We start from the raw sequence: 25,493 nt of genomic DNA, 5'->3' as shown, positions 1-25,493 counted from the left end.
CAAAATCTTGTGGTTATAATGTAACATAAAATCTTGTGGTATAAAACGTTAACATAAATTCCCTTAGATTATATATGGAAAACTCTCTCTAAACATTGAAAAAATCATAATTCTCCCCCCCCCAAATATAAATAATAAATCAACTATAGTTACATCATTAATCTAAATAACCAAATACGCATACTATTTATTTCAATTAAACTTAAATTGAATAAAGTTTGTATCTTTTGTTTAATTGCTTCTTAGAACACTCAAATAGACAATCTATCATTTACCTGGATTGGCATTTAGTGTAGCACCACACAATCTCCCAACAAGTTTGGTCATACCAAGCTGAAGGTCAAACGGCCAGGACAAGGGCATATCTGGACTACCTCTAGCTGTGACCTTGAACTTGTAACCCCATTCAGTGTTACTGCTATCTGAGTGAAACAGGAAGTGGATATGTGGCCCCATGAACGGAATCTGTTTGGGCCATTTCTGTGAGCCCACCTTCTGATCAAACCTCATCTGTTGGCCTTTAGCATCTGTGAACACTAGATAGTCATACCTGCAAAACAAAAATGTGTGAACACTAGGTAATCATATCTGTGTAACAAAAATGTGTGAACACTCAGTAGTCATACCTGTGTAACAAAAAGGTGTGAACACTAGGTAATCATACCTGTGTAACAAAAATGTGTGAACACTAGGTAGTCATACCTGCGTAACAAAAATGTGTGAACACTAAGTAGTCATACCTGTGTAACAAAAATGTGTGAACACTAAGTAGTCATACCTGTGTAACAAAAATGTGTGAACACTAGGTAGTCATACCTGTGTAACAAAAATGTGCCAAGAGTAATATTTCTTATTTTAGATTGCATGTAACAAAAATAGCAATTTTTCCCTCAATTCGACACTACTCATCATAACAGAAGCTAGAAAAGGAGACATATATAAGAGATCTGATCGACTCATCCATCACGGCATTGAGATACTGACGTCCCCACAGTATGTATATAACGTCCCGTTTCCATCGAATTTGGCTGCTTGACAAGGGTGTGTTACATATAGGCAACCTTGTTTTGCATTTGAAACACCCTCAATAACTGCCAATGAAAAGTTCAGATATTCTTATCAAATCAGGCATATAGCAAGGTCTACAGTATGTTCATACTGCTGAAATTGTGCTGAGTCATCCTTAAATGTAGAATGAAGTTTCCTTAATTTCTATGCATACTAGTATTGAACATTTGGTATTACCAAACAATGAAATTTAGCTTTTGTGATCTAATATTCAGACTTAGAACCTTCATTGAATATGGACTTAGTATTCCTGAACTCTGTATTACTACTTACTTATTCTTTGCAAGTAATTAACAATTTTCCACAAGTCAGAAAATCAGTTTTGAAGGATTTGTTTGACTGTTTTGGGTTTAACACTGTTTTTAACAGTATTTAAGTTATGCAATGGCGGCCAGTTAACTTAACCCGAGTTTCTGGATTCTGTACCATCATTAACCTATTCTCTGCAAGTAAATGCCATCTTTCCTACATGAATCAGAGATGGAGGACAAATGATTTTCAGACATAATGTACAATTGTCTTCTATCAATTATCATGGATAACATACACCTCATCCCGGGACCAAACCTACGACCCTTCAATCAATATATCTGCTCTCTCCCTATTGAACTAAGTGGGCATACATGGAGTTGCAAGAACAGATGAATTTCTGTAATGTAGTTCTGGAAAATAAATGCCTTCCCTATGGCTTTAATTTGCAACTTTTGCAATTCACAGTCCTCTCCTCAAACTGGGATTGCAGGATAAAATTCAGAATAAATTACAGATATTTGACTCTAAATGGCTGTTTAGGCAAATATTAACCATGGTAACATATAACAAAGAATAATAAACTACCTTCTCTCAGTTTCACATCTGGCATCAAAATCTACGATAAACTTGGTTGCTCCAGGACAACTAAACACCTGTGTATAGTGGACATTGTTCTCATAGTTGTGTGCCGATTCTACCTCCCAAGTACGTAATACGATATCCTCAGCATGAGCGCTCTGCCAGTGTGTGCTACTGATCTGTAATTACAGTACTGCACTAAGCATTTATTCAAAGAATAACCCTGTAAGCATCCTTAAAGTTTGGTAAATGGAACATCAGGATGGTATATGAGCCGCGCCATGGGAAAACCAACATGTTGGCTTTGGCGCCAGCTTGGATCCAGACAGCCTGCCGCATTCTGCGCAGTCTGGTCTGGATCCTGCTGTTCGCTTTTCAAAGCCTATAGCAATAAGAGAACTGTTAGCGAACAGCATGGATCCTGTCCAGGACTGCGCGGATGCGCATGGCTGGTCTGGATCCATGCTGGTCGCAAAGCCACTATGTTGGTTTTCCCATGGCGCGGCTCATATGTAGGCTTTTGGTTTAAGTACTACAGCTGGCATTTCAACTTCTTGAAGTACATTATTATTATGTAACATAAAAGATGCAAGTAAGTACCAAGGCCAAGATAATCTTTGAAAATATTTCTTTGACATTTTGACTGAGTCAGGTTTCAATTAGGATTTCAAAACTGTACAAATGTACCTACAAATGTTCCATAGCCCATATAATATTACCAGTATTACAAGTTTCTACAGTTGCAACAACAGACAACTTTTTTTTCTAAAATACAACAAAACACATATCACTTGAAGCCCCAAAAGAAGAGCAAAATGCTGGGGTTATAATTTAAATATCAAGCAAATGGACAGGGACCACTTGCCCTGTTTAATACTCAAGCCATTACTGTTTGTGTGAGCAGAGTTAACTGAATAAGACATGCATGCTATTTTATCAACCATTTTATTATGACTTACTGACAATACATATTCCTATAAACTTACAGTAGGGAACATGTCAGGTATATGTCCTCCAAGCTTCATGCATTACAATAAACTTATAGTAGGGAACACGTCAGGTATAAGTCATGCATTACAATAAACTTACAGTAGGGAACACGTCAGGTATAAGTCCTCCGAGCTTCATCAGTTCCTGGTTGAGTGGCTGTAGTTTCTGTAGCAGACTGACCCTTGAGGAAGAGCTGAGGCTCGGACACAGGTACGTCATCAACAGGACCATCTGTCTCACCACAGAACCCAGGAATGATGTCTCTATCTTAGGTATCAATGTCTTCAAGGAATCTTCATCTTTGCTCTGTAGAAGCTTGCATGCTTCAGTTGCTCTCTCTGCCACCAATATTGCATCTGTAACATTTACAAAAAAGCTTTGATTTTGATCAATCTCATGGGATCTACATCACTATATATTACTGTTGAATGCAGCTATGTTTCAGTAGCTCTCTCTGCCAACCATATAGCATCTGTAACCTTTCACAGAAAAGCTTGATTTTGTCAAATTTCATGTGCTCTCATCCTAATATTTTATGGTGAAAGCAGCTATGTTTCTGCTGCTCTCTTGCCACCATATTGCATCCTGTAACCTTCACAAAAAAGCTTGATTTTGTCAAATGTTCATGCGATCTACATCACTTGATATTACTGTTTGAAAGCAGCTTATGTTTCAGATGCTCTCTCTGCCACATTATATTAGCATCGTAACCTTCTAGAAAAAGCTCTGATTTTGTAATTTTCTATGCGATCTACATCACTATCTATTACTGTTGAAAGCAGCTATGTTTCAGCTGCTCTCTCTGCCACCAATATAGCATCTGTAACCTTCATAGAAAAGCTCTGATTTTGTCAAATTTCATGCAATCTACATCACTATATATTACTGTTGAAAGCAGCTATGTTTCAGCTGCTCTCTCTGCCACCAATATAGCATCTGTACTTCATAGAAAAGCTCTGATTTTGTCAAATTTCATGCAATCTACATCACTATATATTACTGTTGAAAGCAGCTATGTTTCAGCTGCTCTCTCTGCCACCAATATAGCATCTGTAACCTTCATAGAAAAGCTCTGATTTTGTCAAATTTCATGCAATCTACATCACTATATTATTACTGTTGAAAGCAGTATGTTTCAGCTGCTCTCTCTGCACCAATATAGCATCTGTACATCATAGAAAAGCTCTGATTTTGTCAAATTTCATTGCGTCTACTTCACTATATATTACTGGTGAAAAGCAGCTATGTTTCAGCTGCTCTCTTGCACCAAATATAGCATCTGTAACATTCATAGAAAAGCTCTGATGTTTGTCAAATTTCATGTGATCTAATCAATAATATTACTGTTGAATGCAGCTATGTTTCAGCTGCTCTCTCTGCCACCAATATAGCATCTGTAACATTCATAGAAAAGCTCTGATTTTGTCAAATTTCATGCAATCTACATCACTATATATTACTGTTGAAAGCAGCTATGTTTCAGCTGCTCTCTCTGCCACCAATATAGCATCTGTAACATTCATAGAAAAGCTCTGATTTTGTCAAATTTCATGCGATCTACATCACTATATATTACTGTTGAAAGCAGCTATGTTTCAGCTGTCTCTCTGCCACCAATATGGATCTGTAAACATTCATAGAATAAGCTCTGATTTTGTAAATTTCATTTGTGATCCTACATCACTATATATTATGTTAAAAGCTGAGCTATGTTTCAGCTGCTCTCTCTGGCCAAACAATATAGCATCTGTAACAATTCATAGAAAAGCTCTGATTTTGTCAAATTTCATGCGATCTACATCACTATATATTACTGTTGAAAGCAGCTATGTTTCAGCTGCTCTCTCTGCCACCAATATAGCATCTGTAACATTCATAGAAAAGCTCTGATTTTGTCAAATTTCATGCAATCTACATCACTCTATATTACTGTTAAATGAGTATGTTTCAGCTGCTCTCTCTGCACCAATATAGCATTGTATACTTTCATAGAAAAAGCTCTGATTTTGTTTCAAATTTCATGCGATCTACATCACTATATATTACTGTTGAATGCAGCTATGTTTCAGTTGCTCTCTCTGCCACCAATATAGCATCTGTAACCTTCACAAAAAAGCTCTGATTTTGTCAAATTTCATGTGATCTTACAACACTATTATATTACTGTTGGAAAGCAGCTATGTTTTCAGCTGTCTCTCTGCCACCCAATATAGCATCCTGTAACATTCATAGAAGCTTGATTTTGTCAAATTTCAATGCGATCTACATCACTATATATTACTGTTGAAAGCAGCTATGTTTCAGCTGCTCTCTCTGCCACCAATATAGCATCTGTAACCTTCATAGAAAAGCTCTGATTTTGTCAAATTTCATGCAATCTACATCACTATATATTACTGTTGAAAGCAGCTATGTTTCAGCTGCTCTCTCTGCACCATATAGCATCTGTAAATTCATAGAAAAGCTCTTATTTTGGTTCAAATTTCATGCGATCTACATCACTATATATTTACTGTTGAAAGCAGTATATGTATCCAGGCTGCTCTCTCTGCCACAATATAGCATCTGTAACATTCATAGAATAGCTCTTGAATTTGTCAAATTTCATGCGATCTACATCATATTATTATGTTAAAGCAGCTATGTTTCAGCGCTCTCTCTGCCACCAATATAGCATCTGTAACATTCATAGAAAAGCTCTGATTTTGTCAAATTTCATGCAATCTACATCACTATATATTACTGTTAAAAGCAGCTTATGTTCAGCTGCTCTCTCTGCCACCATATAGCATCTGTAACGATTCATAGAAAAAGCTTGTATTTTGTCAAATTTCATTGCAATCTACATCCTATATATTACTGTTGAAAGCAGCTATGTTTCAGCTGCTTCTCTGCCCACCATATAGCATCGGTAACATTATAGATAAGCTTGATTTTGTCAAATGCGTCATGCGATCTACATCACTATATATTACTGTTGAAAGCAGCTATGTTTCAGCTGCTCTCTCTGCCACCAATATAGCATCTGTAACATTCATAGAAAAGCTCTGATTTTGTCAAATTTCATGCGATCTACATCACTATATATTACTGTTGAAAGCAGTATGTTTCAGCTGGCTCTCTCGGCCACCAATATACATCTGTAACATTAATAGAAAAGCTTGTTTTGTCAAATTTCATGTGATCTACATCACTATATATTACTGTGGAAAGCAGCTATGTTTCAGCTGCTCTCTTGCCCACCAAAATAGCATCTGTAACATTCATAGGAACGAAGCTCTTGATTTTAGTCAATTTCATGCGATCACTCACTATATATTATTGTTAAAAGGCAGAACTATGTTTCAGCTGCTCTCTCTGCCACCAATATAGCATCGTAAATTCATAGAAAAAGCTCTGATTTTGTAAATTTCATAGCGATTCTACATCACTATATATTACTAAACGGCTCGTTAAAGCAGCTATTGTTTCAGTGCTCTCTCTTCCACCAATATAGCCTCTGTAACATTCATAGAAAAGAAAAAAAATCTGATTTTGTCAAAATTTCATGCCAATTCATCAATATATTTACCGTTGAAAGCACTCTGTTTCAGCTGTCTCTCTGCCACAATATAGCATCTGTAACATTCATAAGAAAAGCTCTGATTTTCGTCAAATTTCATGCAATCTACATCACTATATATTACTGTTAAAAGCAGCTATGTTTCAGTTGCTCTCTCTGCCACCAATATAGCATCTGTAACATTCATAGAAAAGCTCTGATTTTGTCAAATTTCATGCGTCTACATCACTTTATATTACTGTTGAAAGCAGCTAGTGAGTTTCAGCTGCTCTTTCTGCCACCAATATAGCATCTGTAACATTATAGAAAAAGCTCTGGGATTTTGTCATATTTCATGCGATCTACTACTAGATTTACTGTTGAAAGCAAGCTATGTTTCAGCTGTCTCTCTGGCACAATATAGCATCTGTAACATTCATTAGAAAACTCTGATTTTGTCAAATTCATGCGATCTATCATCACTATATATTACTGTTTGAAAGCAGCTATGTTTCAGCTGCTCTCTCTGCCACCAAATATTGCATCTGTAACATTTACAAAAAAGCTTTGATTTTGATCAATCTCATGGGATCTACATCACTATATATTACTGTTGAATGCGCTATGTTTCAGCTGCTGTCTCCTTGCACCAATATAGCATCTGTAACATATAGAAAAGCTCTGATTTTGTCAAATTACATTGTGATCCAACCTCACTATATTTTACTGTTGTGGTAAAGCAGCTATGTTTCAGCTGCTCTCTCTGCCACCAATATAGCATCTGTAACATCATAGTAGAAAAGCTCTGATTTTGTCAAATTTCATGTGATCTACATTCACTATATATTACTGTTGTAATAGCCGCTATGTTCAGCTGCTCTCTCTGCCCCAAATATAGCATCTGTAAATTCATTAGAAAGCTCTGATTTTGTAAAATTCATACAATCTACATCACTATATATTACTGTTAAAAGCAGCAATAAAAGTAAGGTATTGCCCTTAAATAAAAACATTTCTTTATTAATTGATGTATCAATGTTCTATTTTTTTATATTTGGGTATTAAATACATGGCTTACATGTATACAATAAATACAACTGATGTATAAGTATACGACAATGTGCGCTTAAACACAACGCATAAATACATGGAATCAGTGTGTATACATTTAATATATAAACACATTTAATTTATAAATTATTTTACATCTTTGGGGTTAATATAATGTAATAAAATTGTACAGAGTTTTAATATGAATGCCGGCAATGCCCGAAACCAGGTTTTCAACACTTTCCATAAGAATAAAAAGTTATACTGAATCATCAGTGCACCTCTTTAAGCACAACCCTAACCAAAACCCTATTTTTAGAACAATGACCTTGACCTTGATCCCAGAAACCCCAAAATCCAATACCAGCCTTTGTCTTGATATAAGCTACATACCTACCAAGTATACTGAATCACAGTGCACCACTTTAAAGCACAACCTAACCCTAACCCTAACCCTACCCTATTTTTAGTAACAATGACCTTGACCTTGATCCCAGAAACCCCAAAATCAATCCCAAGCTACAACTTTATATATAGTTTTCTATACACCAAGTTTCATCATGATAGCTCATTCTAAGTTAAGTATTGCCGGAAACCCTTTTCTATTTTAAGTAACAGTGACCTTGACCTTGACCCAGAAACCCCAAAATCAATCCCAGCCTTTGTCTTGATTAAGCTACATACATACCAAGTTTTATTCAAATATCTTTACCGAAACAAAAGTTATTGACCGGAAACACCAGTTTGACGCCGACATCCGCCCGCCCGCCCGCCCGACCAACGACATACCCCAATCTAATAACTCGTTTTCTGGTTAATAAAAGGATCATATAAATACCCAATAAATACTTGGTTACAGATTCACAAAATATTTCTATATCAGAAAACGTGTTTAAGCTGTCAGACCATACCTGCAATCCTGTTTTTCATCTGCACTACTGACCTCCATATTGGCTTTTGTTGACCTATTTGGTTACTTATGGTTGCTGTAAGTAACAAACAAGTCTCCGTTACTTTACCTACAATTATTTAACTTCTAAATGTTTCAGTGTCAGACAATACTTACATGTAGTTGCTGTGTGCATGCCCTTGACCTTGATGGCATCCGTGCCTTCCGATGTCTGCCACCACGTCCAGGCGAGAAGTGACGTCTGCAGAGAGCTCACAAGTTGTAACAAGGGAAGTAACTGGTCATTGGCTGCTCCAGACTTCACAACAAGGCTAAACTCATGAAAGGTTACCATCACCATGGTTTCCATCACCTCTAGAACCTGAGTTGGGTCAAATGCCTGAAATTACAAACCCCCATTTTAATGTGCATTTACTTGCCAACTATTCAAAAATATCTCAAATTTCACAATATGTCTTTCTGTATTTTCTTTCTTTAGGTTACACTATACAAATGTATGTTGTTGAAAAAATGACAACCACTTTAATAACAATGGTGTAAGCATAATAGCTGTCACAATATCCACAATAACAAGTGACTGGCTTCCTGTGACAAGTAATTATGAAGAATAAATTTTGTTCTTATTCAGTGAACAGCGCACAAGGTTGATCAGGCGTATATGTTCAGCATTTTTGAAAGCACTTTGCATTGGGTAGTTTTTACAATACTTACATCAGAGGGATTTTTTGGCAGGTCGAGAAGTCCTCGTGGGTCTACAGAACTGAAGAACTGGCACAGTGACTGGAATACCAGCATAACTGATGGAGTCTCTGATAGGGTCTGTTAAAAGAATAAAGCATACAAAAATCTGTAACAGTTCAAAACTTCAGTTAGTGGTTTCCTGACATTAACAACTAAGTGACTAAATGAGCCGCACCATGAGAAAACCAACAGTGGGTTTGCGACAAGCATGGATCCAGATCAGCCTGCGCATCCGTGCAGTCTGGTCAGGATCCATGCTGTTTGCTTAAAAGCCTATTGGGATTGGAGAAACCGTTAGCGAACAGCATGGATCCTGACCAGACTGCGCGGATGCGCAGGCTGGTCTGGATCCATGCTGGTCGCAAACCCACTATGTTGGTTTTCTCATGGCATGGCTCAAATATGAATTTGTGAGTGGAGATAGCAAAGCATTTACACCTTTAAGGTTACAAGGATCTTACATTACTGGCTGTTTAAGACGCTTTTTCCAAACCCTGAGGGGCAGCACGGATTTGAAAACCAAGCACATACTGTCCCACGGGTTAGGAAATCACCTGCTTAATTCAGGCCATCTAATCATGTTATATCATTTTTCTTGCCTTCCAAGATATTTTTAATTAAAAATTGCTCATACACTATGACGTCAAATTATTACCTCAATATGAACACTTTATCTTTTCCCTATGGTAAAGATAAGGTGATCTACCCTAATAACCATGTCTTTCCCTGCCAAGGTAAGCAGGAAATTAATTATACAGACCAGTACAAGTGAAATTGTATTATATCCAGTACAGAAACAGTTGAACTGCACAAGCCCAAGTCTGCCAAGTAACAAATGAAGTATATTCTTTGACCACCAGAGGTTTCGTACATTTCTTGTACAGAGGAAGACTGTACATCAAACTTTTTATAGTATTCTGCCATACAAGTACAAGATAACATTTATTTGTTTTGGGTTTAGTATCATTATTTAACAGTATTTTAGTTATGTAACAGTGGGCTGTTAAGAAATGTTCCTGAATCCTGCGCCAGTACTTACCTCCTCTACCCAAGTAATTACTACATTCTTCGCATGAATAAACAGGTGGTGCATTCTCCACATGAATAAAGAGGTGGAGCATTCTCTGCGTGAATAAAGAGGTAGAGCATTCTCCACACAAATCAAGAGGTGGAGCATTCTCCCCATGAATCAAGAGGTGGAGCATTTTCCTCATGACTCAAGAGGTGGAGCATCAATAACTTCAGAGACAGTATCTTCTATCAAACAAACTGTTGTTTTTCTAATTGGGTTTAATATCACACCTACATAATTATTGGTTATATGGTGACTTTTCAGCCTTAATGGTTGAGAAAGACCCTAAGTGCCCCTTGATGCACTATTTCATCATGGAAGGGCACCAGGGTTGAACCACCGACCTTCTGTAAGCTAGCTGGATGGCTTCCTCACATGAAGAATTCAAACCCCAGAGTGAGGCTCAAACTCACAATGGTGAGGGGTAAGTGATTAGAGGTCAGCGACCTTAAACAGACCCCTTCAAATGATCTGTGCTCTCCCTACTGTGCTAAGATAATCCTTACCTCAACTTTCTGCATCATGGAGAACAGTTGTTTCTTCCTTGCCTCTTTGTCTGAGAAAAACACAGCAGCACCTAAAAACAATATATAACATTATCATTACTGATCATGCTAAATCAAACAGACATAACATTATCCATTATTTCTGTCCTAAGGATTATAAAACTAGAGCTGCTTTTGAGAAAAGTGCATGTCTCCCACAACTGCCTAATCATCTAAATAGCAAGTCAGTCTTTACGTACTGTTTACTCATTACAAATATACCTTTGAAGAGTAAAAAGGCCGATTTTAGGTAATTCAAGGGCCATCATTCTGAAGTGCCCAGACCACTCTGGCTAGTTATCAAATTTGGCCGAGGTCTTATGGTCAAACACATTTTGTTCAAGTTTGGTGATGATCGGATGAGAAATGTTCCACTCAGAGCATGGACAAGAGTAAAAAGACTGATTTTCGGTAATTCAAGGGCTGTAACTCCAAAGTGCCTGGGCAGATTTGGCTAGTTATTGAACTTGGCCGAAGTCTTATTGTCAAACACATTTTGTTCAAGTTTGGTGAAGATCGGATGAGAAATCTTCGACTTAGAGTGTGAACAAGATTTGTGACAGACACCCACACACAGACAGACACACAGACTGGAGTAAATCAATATGTCTCCCACACCACTATGTAGTGGGAGACATAAATATTGAGAGTAATACTTCTTAATGTAGACCTAGATGCCCACACCTGTCACTGCACACAATTTTATGACTCAAAGTTAGGCCCTTTTTATGCGTAATTTTGACTAAGTCAAAGGCCATAACTCTGGTCTGTGTGAGATCCAAATTAAAATGCCTGGTGCACTGCTTCCCATTCCTGTGAGGTTTGATGAATCTGGGTCAAATACTTTTTGAAATATGAAAGACACAAATTGGGATGGACAGACAAAAGGACAGACAAGGCAACTCTAAGCCCCCCCCCCCCCTTTTTTTTGGGGGGGGGGGGGGGGGGGCACAAAAAAGTAGGTAGAGCAATATCAAGCAAAGGTCATAAGATGGATCAATATGTTACGGCAATATACTCTATAGTCAATGTTCTATATCTCTGATTCAAGTGTAGAAATTGACGTTCATGGAGAATAATTTAGTTCTTGTTGGCTATCAAGGAATTACTACAGGTATTATTTCATCACTAGCAGGCTCTACTGGTAGAACCACTGACCTTCTGTAAGCAAGACAGATTATCTCCTGACTTGAAATAATTTTACAACTCAAAACTCAAGCAAGATCTGAACATGCAGCAGTGAGGGACAAGTGATTTGAAGCAACCACTTGGCCATGGATGCAACTCCAACATAAGAAAGGATATAGAACAATAGACACATGATATTTACCATCAATTATGAGCTGTTTACACAGCTTGTAATGTCTGCTGTTCTGGTCTACACTCTGATCATCCACAGTCTTACACAGATGTTGGAACAATGACTCTGCAGACACCTGGAACGGTATATATGTATGTTGAGGTTAAAATTAAACAAAAGAACAAAATTTTAGTAACAGTCTCTATAAATATAGAGATTAACATGAGTGGCAATCTGTCACAACAAAAGCTGACCTATGCAAACTACTTTTGACTTTAAAAATACTATACTTTCGGAGTAGACTACTTGTCAAGTCTGATTAATTCAAATGCCATACATAATTTATTTGAGAGCAACAAAGATTATCCAGCTGGTTATCAAAGTTGGTCAAGATAACAAGCCCATAAACATTCTAAGTCTGATGAACATTGAATAATAATTACGTAAGTTGAGGACAATGTCATTTTTTGCTATTTTAAGTTATTCAAGGGCTGTAACTCAAAGATGACTGGGAGTATCAAGGTGATTATCAAAGCTGTCCAAATATTATGCCCATAAACATTATGACCAAGTTTGGTGAACACTGGAAAAGAACAGCTCAAGTACTGTCAAATTTTCGCAATTTTTAGTTATAACATACATGTGATAAGTTCAGAATCCCAAAACTGGAGGTTTGCCTTTTTTCAGCTGGAGTTGGGGTCTCAAAACTGGAGGTTTTTTATTGACATAAATTTAGCGCGCGGACCCAAAACATAGAGACAAAATCCAATATTTTAGGCCACACAATAACGCATAAGTCTACACCAGAAGAAACAATTCTCATAACTCTTGATTTGAATGTGACAGAGTTATGCCACTTTTTAAGTTACATTTTTTGGTTAAAGTTTTAAATAATGTCCAATATCTCTGTTACATACAAAGCTATTGACTATTATGCCCCTTTTACTGGCAAAGCTTTAATTCAGAGTCAATCACTGAGAAAACTCGAGTATGCTGTCTTACAGAAGCTCCCTCTTGTTCTAACTTTACACTTTCTTAACAGATTAAATTTGTAGAAACAAAGTCTCAATTTAGGTCTGAAATGGTGGTGAACATGCATTAACATTATTCTACTCGAGGACTGAAAATAAAAACAAGGCTCTATAAATTGGTCTGAACACAACTCATAAATTATGTAAATTCCTTACCCCACCCACTTTCGTATAAAAATACTGATCACTAATGATTTTGACATGAAAAACAGAAAACAGAAATGCATCAATATGTATTTACCCTTACCAAAATAATGTAGATTGATGTTATCAAATAAATGTGTGTTTTCATCCAATTTTCAATGAAATAAGTCCGATTTTAGTAGCAAATTAATTTGGTAAACATTGGAAGAAAATGGCGTAACTGCACAAGGGGAAATAACATTCATATTCTAAAAATAGTAATGGGTTGGTTTTTCCAACAATTATTTATGTGATTTTATTACCGAACAAAACTTTTCTTTGAATAATCAAAAATTCATTTCAGCTGGGAATTATTTCTTATGACTAGGAGTTTTTTGCTTCAAATTGGTAACAGATTGAGCCGATATTCGGCCCTGTGAGACAGATGGAAAAGGCCCTGCTTGTCTAATCCCTTATCAAAACAAACAATTAATCAGGTTATCAAAATTCACCTGTGAAAAACAACTCTTTCCTCCAGCTACATGTGTGTCAAACATGTATAATGACACTTTGATCTACTGTGTAAACATGTTTGGCACTCCTCGGTAATTATCAACCCAGTCATAATACTGTTTTTTTTTTTGTTTTTTTTTTTTGAAAAGCGGGAGAAATATGGTTTTGGTTGGGAGACGGGAGACAAGGTGAAAAAATCGGGATTTTGACCCTCCCACGCGGGAGATCACATGTATAGTTATAAAAACTCCAGAGCCTCTGAGACAATACGTCAGGTTATCAAACTTGGCCGAAACATTATGCCCATAAACAATGTGACCCAGTTTGCTGAACACTGGATTAGAACTGCTCAAGTTAGAGTGTGGACACTGACAATTTTTGCAATTTTAAGTAATTTTGAGAGATCCAGTTTGCTGCTGATCATGTCTGATATTATACACAGAAACAAAACATCCAAGTTAAGTGAAAACTGGATATGACCTACTAAAGTATGAAAGCTAACATAGCATATTTCACAATTTTCAGTAAATCAAGGGTCATTTACTCCAGGGACTTTTGAACAATCCAAGTGGTTATCAAACTTGGCCAAGATTTTATGCTTATAAACAGTGTGACCAATGTTGGTGAATATCTGATACTAACTGCTCAAATTAGAGAGAGGAAACTTTCAGTGACGCTGCTTATCTGCATGCCACTTGTCACAGATAATCATTTGAGCCGTGCCATGGGAAAACCAACATAGTGGGTATGCGACCAGCATGGATCCAGACCAGCCTGCGCATCCGCGCAGTCTGGTCAGGCTCCATGCTGTTCGCTAACAGTTTCTCCAATTCCAATAGGCTTTAAAAGTGAACAGCATGGAGCCTGACCAGACTGCGCGGATGCGCAGGCTGGTCTGGATCCATGCTGGTCGCAAACCCACTATGTTGGTTTTCTTATGGCACGGCTCATTTAATAAATTCTGTTTTACAGGCATATAAAAATTAAATAGAAGAAAAATGTGTTGTCAATCTAGATAATAATATATCACTGGTGGAATTTAACTGGAATCAGATCCTCAATATTTACTGTTTCTAAAAGTTCCAAAGAACATTGCAGTCTAAACAAACAAGTAGAATGAAGTTTAACATTTTATTATAAAATTAACAAGTAACAATACTACTCAGTGTGAAAATAGTTTTATACATCAAAACAACTAGAGAATCTCCGAAATACTTCCTTAACATGTGCCCTTAAATCAGACTATACTGACATACCTTACTTTCCCCTGACAGTCCTGTAAATGCAGGAAGAAGACAGAATATCAACTGTAGAGTCATCAAGGAACATGTCTGCCATTTCTCCTCATCTCTTAAACAACATAAAATCAATGCACACAGAATTAAACAGTTTCTTGGCTAACAATATTTATAACAAATATAATTTCCTGAATGATGAGAAGTTATCATTTATGCTGTATGTACTGTCAGCTGGCTATAATTTGTACAGTTCTCTGTAAACTTAAGTTTAAAGACAGTAAGCTCATCAGTGATGAATAACATAAAAGGTGTAAGCCAATTAACATGACATGTATATTGACACTAGGCATTCAGTGCTAAGTGGTAAGTTTCTAGTGGTAAGTAGTATGTTTCTGTGTTACATACATTGTATCTAACACAGCATATCTGCACTAACCTAGCTCTAAATGTATGATAGATCTCACACAGAGTATCCAGGGGTATACCGCTGAAATCTAGATACTCTCCACCCCATGTGACACTGCGGTGATGTGCGAAATCCTGTGACAGATCTATCAGGAACGTTGTGACATACTGTAGAATCTCTAGACTGGTACAGATCTGCTTCTTCTCCGGGTTTGGTGGGTGTCTTACCTGTTACAGCAGAAATTGGGTATACAGAGATGTCTATCATTCAGGTATATACAATTGCTAGTATATCAACCTAGTGTTTCTGGACTCCATATAGAGCTGTGAGGTTTAATCACTTTATCAGTGTACTATGACATGACCTAGAAATATACCTTTTTTTTTTTTTTTTTGATATCTAAAAACACCAAAAACATCTTCTAGAGAACATTATTCATACTTTTTCCAAATTTTATAGATATGTTATACTTTCCGCCGAATATATTTTTTCGTGTTAAGTGATGACCTGTCTTAAGCAGTCATTTGGTATTTTCCTTGACTGGCTGCTTAACATAAAGTTGACTATATTTACTATTAAGTCACTGACTTCTATATATATATATATATAAAAAAAAAAAAAAAAAAAACACAAAAGAAAGGAAATGAAACTTATAAAAGTATCAAGATACCTCTTGTAAAACATCACATTTTTCAGAAGTGATACCTAGCTGTAATTCAATACAGTCCTTACTTCTATTCTAATGACAATGATAAAACTCCCACCTTGAATCTGTGGAAACTTAATTTACATATACACCAGAGATTCTTTGAATGGAAAAACCTTGGACTACAGGAAAAGTTCAATTTTGAAGGGTTATTTTCAATAGAAGAGACTTAAGCCATACTTATCCAATCACAGTAACAGAGACTGTATTCAAGTAGCGGGAGACTAACATACACCTACCACAACCTGATCTTCCACCAGCACTGGTTTTCTGGTAAAGCCGCAGAACTTTATCCCCGCAACACCAACTACAGCACTAGTTTTCCGGGGTTCCAGAAACTTCACTAGCACATACTGTAATAGATAAACTGTATTACAAATCTTTCCATTAAATCACTGATACAAATATATACATGTATTTGTGAAATGTGACATGTTTTTTGATCATTTAGTACATAAACTACACTTGTATCAATTTTATTCTGTATACCTATTTTTAGTTGTTACCCTTTGGTATACAAACATACCTGAAATATCCAAATCAGAAATTAAAACAATTATGATAGTCACATGATATCCCATGCAGTAACATTATACTGACAACAGGAGAACCAATCCTAAAACTATCCTTTTAATGCAGAGTGCTAAGCTAATAAGCAACTAGTACCGCTCTTATATTAACCTCAACATTTAGTAGTAAGAGGATCATTGACCCTAAAGCGCTCTAGTGTACAAAGCTTCAAGTGCTTGATTAAATCCATTTAGTAACAGCAGAGATATAAAAAGCATCAAAATTCAACTAATTCTAAGTAAAAAGGGGATATAACTCATAAAAAATTTGTGCCAGAGTGACTGACCTTGTACTATATGACGAGGATGAGGATCTGGAAAAACTAATTTAAGTTTTAATCAAATTCATTAAGTAATGACACAGATATAGTGGAAGTGCACCACAATTAACCTGAAATTCTAAGTAAAAAGGGGGCATAGTTCATGAAATATTGGCATCAAAATTTTAACCTGAAATTTTAAGTACAAAAGGGGGATAAATCATAAAATACTGGTGTCACAGTTATGTCCCTTGTGTCAAATGATGTAGGTGGTGATGATGAACAATTACTTTAAGTCTGAATCAAATCCCTTGTGAAATAACAGAGATATAGTGAAAATGCATCAAAATTAGCATCAAATTTTAAGAAAAAAGAGGGCATAATTCATGAAAAATTGGAGCTTGTGTCATATGATGTGGGTAATGATGTGGAACAACTACTTCAAGTTTGAATCAAATCCATTAAGTAATAAGTGAGATAAAGAGAATGTGCATAAAAACTTTAACCAAAGTGCGGATGCGGCAGGACGCCAACGCCTGGTCAAGTAGGAGAGCTCTACATACTTCGCATAGTCGAGCTAAAAACCATACCTGTCCTACTGGGTGCCAGGAAACAGGAACTTCAATTTCATCACTGAAATGAAAGATGAAAAATTAATTGCAGAATATCCTTAAAGCCTATAAATGCTGATATTTCACTGACTAAAATGAATTACTGAGATAGATCAGGTTAAAAACTGATGTCAGAAATGCAGGAATATCTGTAGTGCCTAAAAATATATGAGCCGTGCCATGAGAAAACCAAAATAGTGGGTTTGCGACCAGCATGGATCCAGACCATCCTGCGCATCTGCGCAGTCTGGTCAGGATCCATGCTGTTCACTTTCAAAGCCTATTGTAATTAGAGAAACTGTTAGCGAACAGCATGGATCCTGACCAGACTGCGCGGATGCACAGGCTGGTCTGGATCCATGCTGGTCACAAACCCACTATGTTGGTTTTCCCATGGCATGGCTCATTTATTATATTTAGCAGCCAATGGAGCTTTCTATGCAGGGTCACAGACAAGTTTTACTACTGCCTTCATTATAACCGAGACGCTGCTTTATTATATCTTTTATCGTCATAAGGTCTCAGCGCTGTATTACCACCAAGGACTAGCATAATTACAGCCTTTATTACAACAGAGTCCCAGCTTGCTTTATTATCCCAATTTATAATAGCCTTTATTATCATCAAGTCCAAGTTTATCACTGCCTTTAGTATCACCAAGAATTGGCTTTTGTATAGCCTTTATCATCAACACCTCATCTTGATCCAGCAAGCTCCATAAAGAGTAGCAGAAATGAATATGAGTAAAGAAAATCTGCAGGCTATCAAAATGTTTTTATATAACAATTGGGTACCAGCTGATACTTACACTGTAACAATTTGTTAAATTAGCTAAAGATCAGTACAGTTGAACCTGCCTTACCAGCCATTAAACAGCCACTTGTCATAAGCAGCAAGTCAAATGGAATTTTTATTCTAATGTCAACTTGTCTTAACTACCTGCCTTAAGCAGACAGACTGTGTTGCTCCCTGCACTAGCTGCTTAATACAGGTCAACTGTATATATGACACTAAGTGCCCAGTTATTATCACTCTTCAATTATCATATCTAAGAATACAGACAAACCAACATATTAAACCATTGACTTACCAATCATCATCAAAGGTAAAGTATGCCACAGGATTGTCTGGTTTACCTGCTATACCTGCATTCCTGAAATCATTATAATACTGTATGAAACACACAAGAAACCTTAAAGTTGAGAATGCAAGTGTAAGCTTTACTTCACCATTTCTGTATTATGTACATTAACAGGTGTATTTGATATACAATGCCATTTTTAAACAGTATTTCAGAAATGCAATGACATGTAACTGAAAATCAATGTTGAACTTTGTGGAAACTGTACCAATACTGACATGTTCTCTTCAATTAACATTAATCAGACCAGGACAAATTACTTGACTTTCTTGTTAAGCTGTTACAGAAAAAATATTGCACCTGTAACCATTCTATTCCTGTTCACTTCCAACTGAGCTAACTGTGTGGACTGTCTAAAACAAACAAAATTTCTTCTTGCTTCCCACACATAAGTCTTCTCTACTTTTCCATGTGCTGTGACAGGAGGAAGTTTGAACCTTTCTTGATATTATCCTGGCATATCCATCTGTCTATACTTAATTAATCAGTTCTTACCTGACTTGTACACTGAACTGATACTCCAGTTTGCCCCAGGTATCATAGCCTTCAAATCTTTCTACATGTTTCTCAAGGTTAAACTCATCCCTGGGTAAAGAAAAAACAAACATGTTTGACAAAATTCTTTATCAAATTCTTGCCTGTTCAAACAACATACAAGCATGTATGACATCATTCTCTTCTCTGTTAAACTCTTGTCTGTGTAATAAATATACAATCATGTTTGACAGTCTTATCTTCAGTAAAACATTTGCCTGTGTAGAGAATATACAAGCATGTTTGAAAGAATTATCTTCAGTTAAACTCTTGCCTGTGTAGAGAACATATACACATGTTTGACAGAATTTTTTAGGTTAAACTCTATGGTAGACAGAAACCAAGCATAACTGTAAATTACTATGTTTAAGTTACTTTGCAAATAAGTTTTCCTCTACAGATATCTCTTTTTGATAAAAGGTTATAAGCTTTCATATTTTCCCGAAATATTTTCGTACAAGACATAACTTACTGGTCTCTATATACAAACACTAGTCCACGTTTAGCACCTTTTACTCCAGATACTACCTGCAGGTAAGAAACCAAATTTAGAAATTATAGAATAAACAGCAATAATCTACATGCAGTAACAGATTAATCCACCACTGAACTCTTCTACTGCATTAAATCTGACGGATTAGACAACTATTAAAAATACTATACAATCACAAATTTCATTAAAATGGCATCATCAGAAATAGATTCATGAATTAACAAGAAGTCCAAATCTGGTTCATACAAGTTTAAATGCACCAAAAATATAATTAATGTTAAAACAAATATTTAAAATGTACAAACAAAAATGCTGAGTACCTTTATTTTGAGTCTAGTGATCTGTATCAGTTCCGAGGACTTGAAGAACATGTTCACCTTGGTTTTACCCTCTGCAGTCATGTATGCTAAAAGCAGTCATATAAAAAGAATCATTAACAGAAAAATAGAAAATATCTGTGTGGAAGATAACATCTTTATAAATATCACTAACAAGAGGGGTAACTCTTAAACAGCCTTATAATTATGTGACTGAAGGTTATGACCTCTGGTAGCATGTGTCTTGCAGTTTTATATCACTAACAAGGGGAATAACTATTAACAAGAGCTGTCAGTGGACAGCGCGCTCGACTATTCTCAGTGCTTGATAGTATAATATAAGCAATGAGTAAAACTTAAACATTACAATAAGCATATTCTAAGTCGAAAAGGGGCCATAATTCAGTCAATATGCTTGATAGAGTTGCCTCTTCCTTTTTACAGACTGGGGTCATGATGGTAAACATCTATGCAAAATATGAAAGCAATATCTCAATGGACTTTGAAAATATTTGGGATGGTACACAAACTTTAACATTTATTTTAAGTTGAAAAGGGGCCATAATTCAGTCAAAATGCTTGATAGAGTTGCCTCCTCCTTTTTACAGACTGGGGTCATGATGGTAAACAAGTATGCAAAATATGAAAGCAATACCTCAATGGACTTTGAAAATATTTGGGGTGGTACACAAAACTTTAACATTTATTCTAAGTCGAAAAGGGGCCATAATTCAGTCAAAATGCTTGATAGAGTTGCCTCTTCCTTTTTACAGACTGGGGTCATGATGGTAAACAAGTATGCAAAATATGAAAGCAATATCTAAATGGACTTTGAAAATATTTGGGGTGATACGCAAACTTTAACATTTGTGTGACGCTCACGCCGACGCCGGGGCGAGTAGGATAGCTCCCCTATTCTTTGAATAGTCGAGCTACAAACAACCTTGACTGAAGGTTATGACCTCTGCTGGCATATGTCTTGCAGTTTTATATGGGGGGGGGGGGGGGGGGGGGGGGGGGGGGGGGGTAACTCTTAAACAGTATTACATTTGACTGAAAGTTATGACCTCTGGCATGTGCCTTGCAGTTTTGTATCACTAATAAGGGAGGTAACTCTTAAACAGTCTTACATTTGACTGAAAGTTATGACCTCTGGCATGTGCCTTGCAGTTTTGTATCACTAATAAGGGGGGTAACTCTTAAACAGTCTTACATTTGACTGAAAGTTATGACCTCTGCTGGCATGTGCCTTGCAGTTTTGTATCACTAACAAGGAGTAACAGCCTTACATTTGACTGAAGGTTATGACCTCTGCTGGCATATGTCTTTCAGTTTTTAGCTACAAGTTAGTTAATATCAATATTTCATTTAAAAGACTTGGAATTTTTTGTTCTTGTAGTCTTAATCAAAATTTTACTGAATTCCTTAAAAAATGCACATCAACAACAAAAATGTGTAGTTTACCTGGAGAAGGGTCTGTCCAGTTTGGTATGAGAACATTTTCTGGTTTAGAATTGCCCTGTTCCTCCGAGTTTCCACCATCACACCCAGCCATTGTAAACTGTAACTGGTGTCCTAGATTATAATATTATATCTTTAAACAAGAAACTTAGAACATTTAACAGTTAATGCAGCTGATGTATATTCAGCCAGTTTAACCCTTACCCTGCTAAATTTCTATAATGAACTTGTCCATCTTTCAATCTGAATAGTACCATTAACTATTAAAAGGGGTGCTTACCAAAAAGATACTGACAGAATGGCCAACAATGCAGACCATGACCTACACTGGTCGCAAAGGCAGAACCATTGTGTCCCACATGATAAGGGTTAATAGTAGTAAATGTGAAACTATTATCAGTGAATGTATTTCCTATACCTGTAGGATACCTATACCTGTAGGATGATTCTGGGCTCTGGTGGAAGGGTATAAAACCCTTTTTAAGCCCCTCTTCTTATGGCATTGCTGCAGTACGGCTCAATTTGTTTCTTCACAGTTTGTTCATTAAAATGGTGACAGATCTAATTATATTGTCATTATCGCTGTAAAATCGATTTACAGCCCAGTGTTTTAGTGTCTTAATTTGTATGGAGTTTCTCCCTGCCAGTGCTTATCTAATCTTATTTTGAAGTCAATTACAGTTTTAGCATCTACAACATACTGTGGTAATTCATTCCATGGTTTGATAACACGACGAGAAAACTGTAATATTTATACTAACTCATTTTAGGCCAATTATGAAACAAGTTTCATAACTTATTTATCAATCACTCTTGACACAAAATTCCTAATGAATTCCATCTCCAAGAGGAAAAAAGAGACTCAAGTTTTCCTTTTAATGTTGTGTTTTAAAAATGGGGACTACTGGTACCTTTTTTGCTGCAACAATGGTAAATCATGTATGTCCTTAAACAAGAGGGTCATTGACCCTAAAGAGCTCACCTGTGAACAAGGATTCAAGTCAGATGTGTGAGAGTTAGGTTTCTTCTATGTTAGCCTATATTATATACATGTCACACACACTTTTGAACCTAGGGCAATAACTTGAACAATTAGGGCAGACATTACAAATCTGATATCACACGCCAAATATCAAGGCTCCAGCTATTATTGATTCAAAGAAGAAAAGTGACCACGCCTCCTGGCAGCCATGTTTTGTCACAAATTGGAATAATTTGAACAATCTTGGTAGAGGGTCAAACAAGAACCATTTGTGAAAAAATACTTTAAAATCGGGCTTGCAGTTTCAAACAAGAAGACTTTTAAATTTTCCACTATATACATATAGGGAAAAGTGAACTCGCCCTCTGGCAGCCATGTTTTTTGATGAATCAAAATAATTTGAACAATCTTGGTAGAGGGTCACACAAGGACCATTTGTATTAAATTATTCTAAAATTGGGCTAGCGGTTTCACACAAAGATTTTTAAAGTTTCTACTATATACATATAAGGAAAAGTGACCACGCCTTCTGGTGGCCATTTTTTTTACAAATCAAAAATAATATGAACAATATTAGTAGAGGGTCACACAAGGACCATTTGTGTAAAATTATTCTTAAATCGGGCTAGCAGTTTCACACAAGAAGATTTTTAAAGTTTCCACTATATACATACAGGAAAAAGTGACCATGCTCTCTGGCAGCCACGTTTTTTTTTTTTTTTTTTTGATGAATCAAAATAATTTGAACAATCTTGGTAGAGGGTCACACAAGGACCATTTGTGTAAAATGATTCTAACATCGGGCAAGCAGTTTCGTACAAGATTTTTAAATTTTCCACTATATACATATAGGGAAAAGTGACCACGCCCTCCAGGGGCCATGTTTTTTGACGAATCTGTATAATCTGAACAATCTTGGTAGAGGGTAACAGGACCATTTGTGTGAAATTATTTCAAAATCGGACCATCAGTTTAGGAGATGTCGTTTTTTCTATTTTTAGCTCTGGCAGACCATATGTGCAACCAAGCGGAACCATTAGAACAACTGTGGTAGAGGACCACCCAAGGAACATCATGGCCAAGTTTCATCAAAATACATTCATTGGTTTTGGATAAGATGTCATTTAAACAAATGTTGATGACGGACGGACGACTTGACAGACGCACGCCGGACACAGCATGATCACAATAGCTCACCATGAGCACTTTGTGCTCAGGTGAGCTAAAAAAGTGAGAAAAATTAAATTATGAAACATAAATTACCTGACTTTTCCCAACAGAAGTCTCTAGATTTTTGCATTTTGGCCATAAGCTGTGTACAAGGCAGTGACAAATCTGTGTGCTCTGTAAGATTCAATAAACATAATTTAATGGTAAGATCAGATCTAGCTACTTTCTGAAAACGTTTCTTGACATTGGTATGGTTTTACCATTTGTATAAACAGGATGTAGCAAGAGACATACAAGGGGTGTTCAATATCCAGAAAAGTGCTCTATAATCCTTATTTTTCATTCTATTTTGCTGAAATCTGAAAATTTGATAGATCGGAACATACTAAAATTACAAAAGGAGAATATACCAACCTTGAAGCAAAAGGAGAATATACCAACCTTGAAGCAAAAGGAGAATATACCAACCTTGAAGCAAAAGGAGAATATACCAACCTTGAAGCAAAAGGAGAATATACCAACCTTGAAGCAAAAGGAGAATATACCAACCTTGAAGCAAAAGGAGAATATACCAACCTTGAAGCAAAAGGTGAATATATCAACCTTGAAGCAAAAGGAGAATATACCAACCTTGAAGCAAAAGGAGAATATACCAACTTTGAAACAAAAGGAGAATATACCAACCTTGAAGAATCTTGAGAGTTCTAAGCAGTCCACCTATATGTCCTCGAGCCAGGTTGAAAGCTAACAGTAAGTGTACACCATCAGCTAGCATGTCATTGTTTTGTCTGAAATAAAAACAACATCTTAGTTTATTGCATCTTGTTTCTGAAAACCACTTTCTTTGTAATAACCTAAAAAAATATATTGTTTAGTAATAGATTGTTATATACTCCTTACTGGCATACATCAACTGATGCAGTTTGCAGCCATCACATGTATTTAACTCTGGTTGCAATGTCTTATATTTACTTCTGCACCTGCAATCATCATGGGCATATACTCTGTCATTGAGTATGTTTACTGGTGCATCCTGCAAACATCAACCGAATTTACTCTGTGATTGCCTACTTAACTGACATATCCTGCAACCGTCATGGGGACGTACTCTTTGATGTAATGGCCTACATTTCCTGATGCATCTTGCAACCATTATGGGGATATACATTTTTAAATACAATCAGATATTGAACTGGCAATTGTAAATACGTTTTTTCTATTACGGTAACCAATATGTTCAGTGGCACACTTATATTTGATGAAAATCAAGCACAGTTGATCGTAAATAAAATATATACGTATCAGTTTATGTCATGTCTTTTCTTTCTTTTTTTCTTGAATTTTGGACAATCTTGACATGAAATTTCGACATGATTCTACATGAAATAAATTGTCACAGGGTAGATTCAAATTAATGGAACCGCAATTCATTGTATTTTGTGTAATTTTATGTTTTAGCTGCTACAATCTTTGTTTATCTCTGTTGCTTCAAATACAATTTTATCCAGGTTTCAAGTACATGACAGACTGAAGTTATTTCATGTTGAAAGAAGAGGGAAAATACAGATATCTGACACTTTTCAGAGTGTTTTGGTTTTACTTTTATAAGTAAAAGTCTGCATAGCTGATAATTTTCTTAGTATATGCATTAGCTTTCTAATATATACTTAAAATGCTCCTGATGCAGGGCTTGTGTTTCCGCTGTGAAGCATTTTCTCTCGATTTTAAACAACTACATACAATATAGGAATTTTTTGACAGCTTCAGTGCTATTCTCTTTTTTACCAAAGTAGACAATTAGTATAAATTTATGAGCAGAATATCAAACATTTTATGTGGTACACTATCTGTCTTAAACTTTTAAGTAACCATGGAAACAGAGATGTTTAA

The 25,493-nt window shown here is 36.2% G+C and overlaps 1 protein-coding gene across 1 annotated transcript in view; it reads right to left on the bottom strand.

Moving 5' to 3' along the window:
- LOC123562125 (zinc finger ZZ-type and EF-hand domain-containing protein 1-like) overlaps positions 1–25,493 on the bottom strand; it is a 93,767-nt gene that overhangs the window by 44,984 nt on the left and 23,290 nt on the right. The window contains 18 exon segments of the mRNA XM_053535432.1: positions 276–550; positions 1,906–2,078; positions 2,989–3,245; positions 8,547–8,769; positions 9,102–9,209; positions 10,710–10,780; positions 12,079–12,184; positions 14,972–15,065; positions 15,390–15,586; positions 16,305–16,418; positions 17,485–17,527; positions 18,596–18,658; positions 19,142–19,231; positions 19,653–19,708; positions 19,994–20,079; positions 21,455–21,565; positions 23,697–23,777; positions 24,288–24,391. Of these exon segments, the coding sequence (XP_053391407.1) occupies positions 276–550; positions 1,906–2,078; positions 2,989–3,245; positions 8,547–8,769; positions 9,102–9,209; positions 10,710–10,780; positions 12,079–12,184; positions 14,972–15,065; positions 15,390–15,586; positions 16,305–16,418; positions 17,485–17,527; positions 18,596–18,658; positions 19,142–19,231; positions 19,653–19,708; positions 19,994–20,079; positions 21,455–21,565; positions 23,697–23,777; positions 24,288–24,391 (2,252 nt within the window).

Source organism: Mercenaria mercenaria, chromosome 2 (assembly GCF_021730395.1).
Source record: "Mercenaria mercenaria strain notata chromosome 2, MADL_Memer_1, whole genome shotgun sequence".
Taxonomy (NCBI): Eukaryota; Metazoa; Mollusca; class Bivalvia; order Venerida; family Veneridae; genus Mercenaria; species Mercenaria mercenaria.
This window is presented reverse-complemented; position numbering and strand designations above follow the sequence as displayed.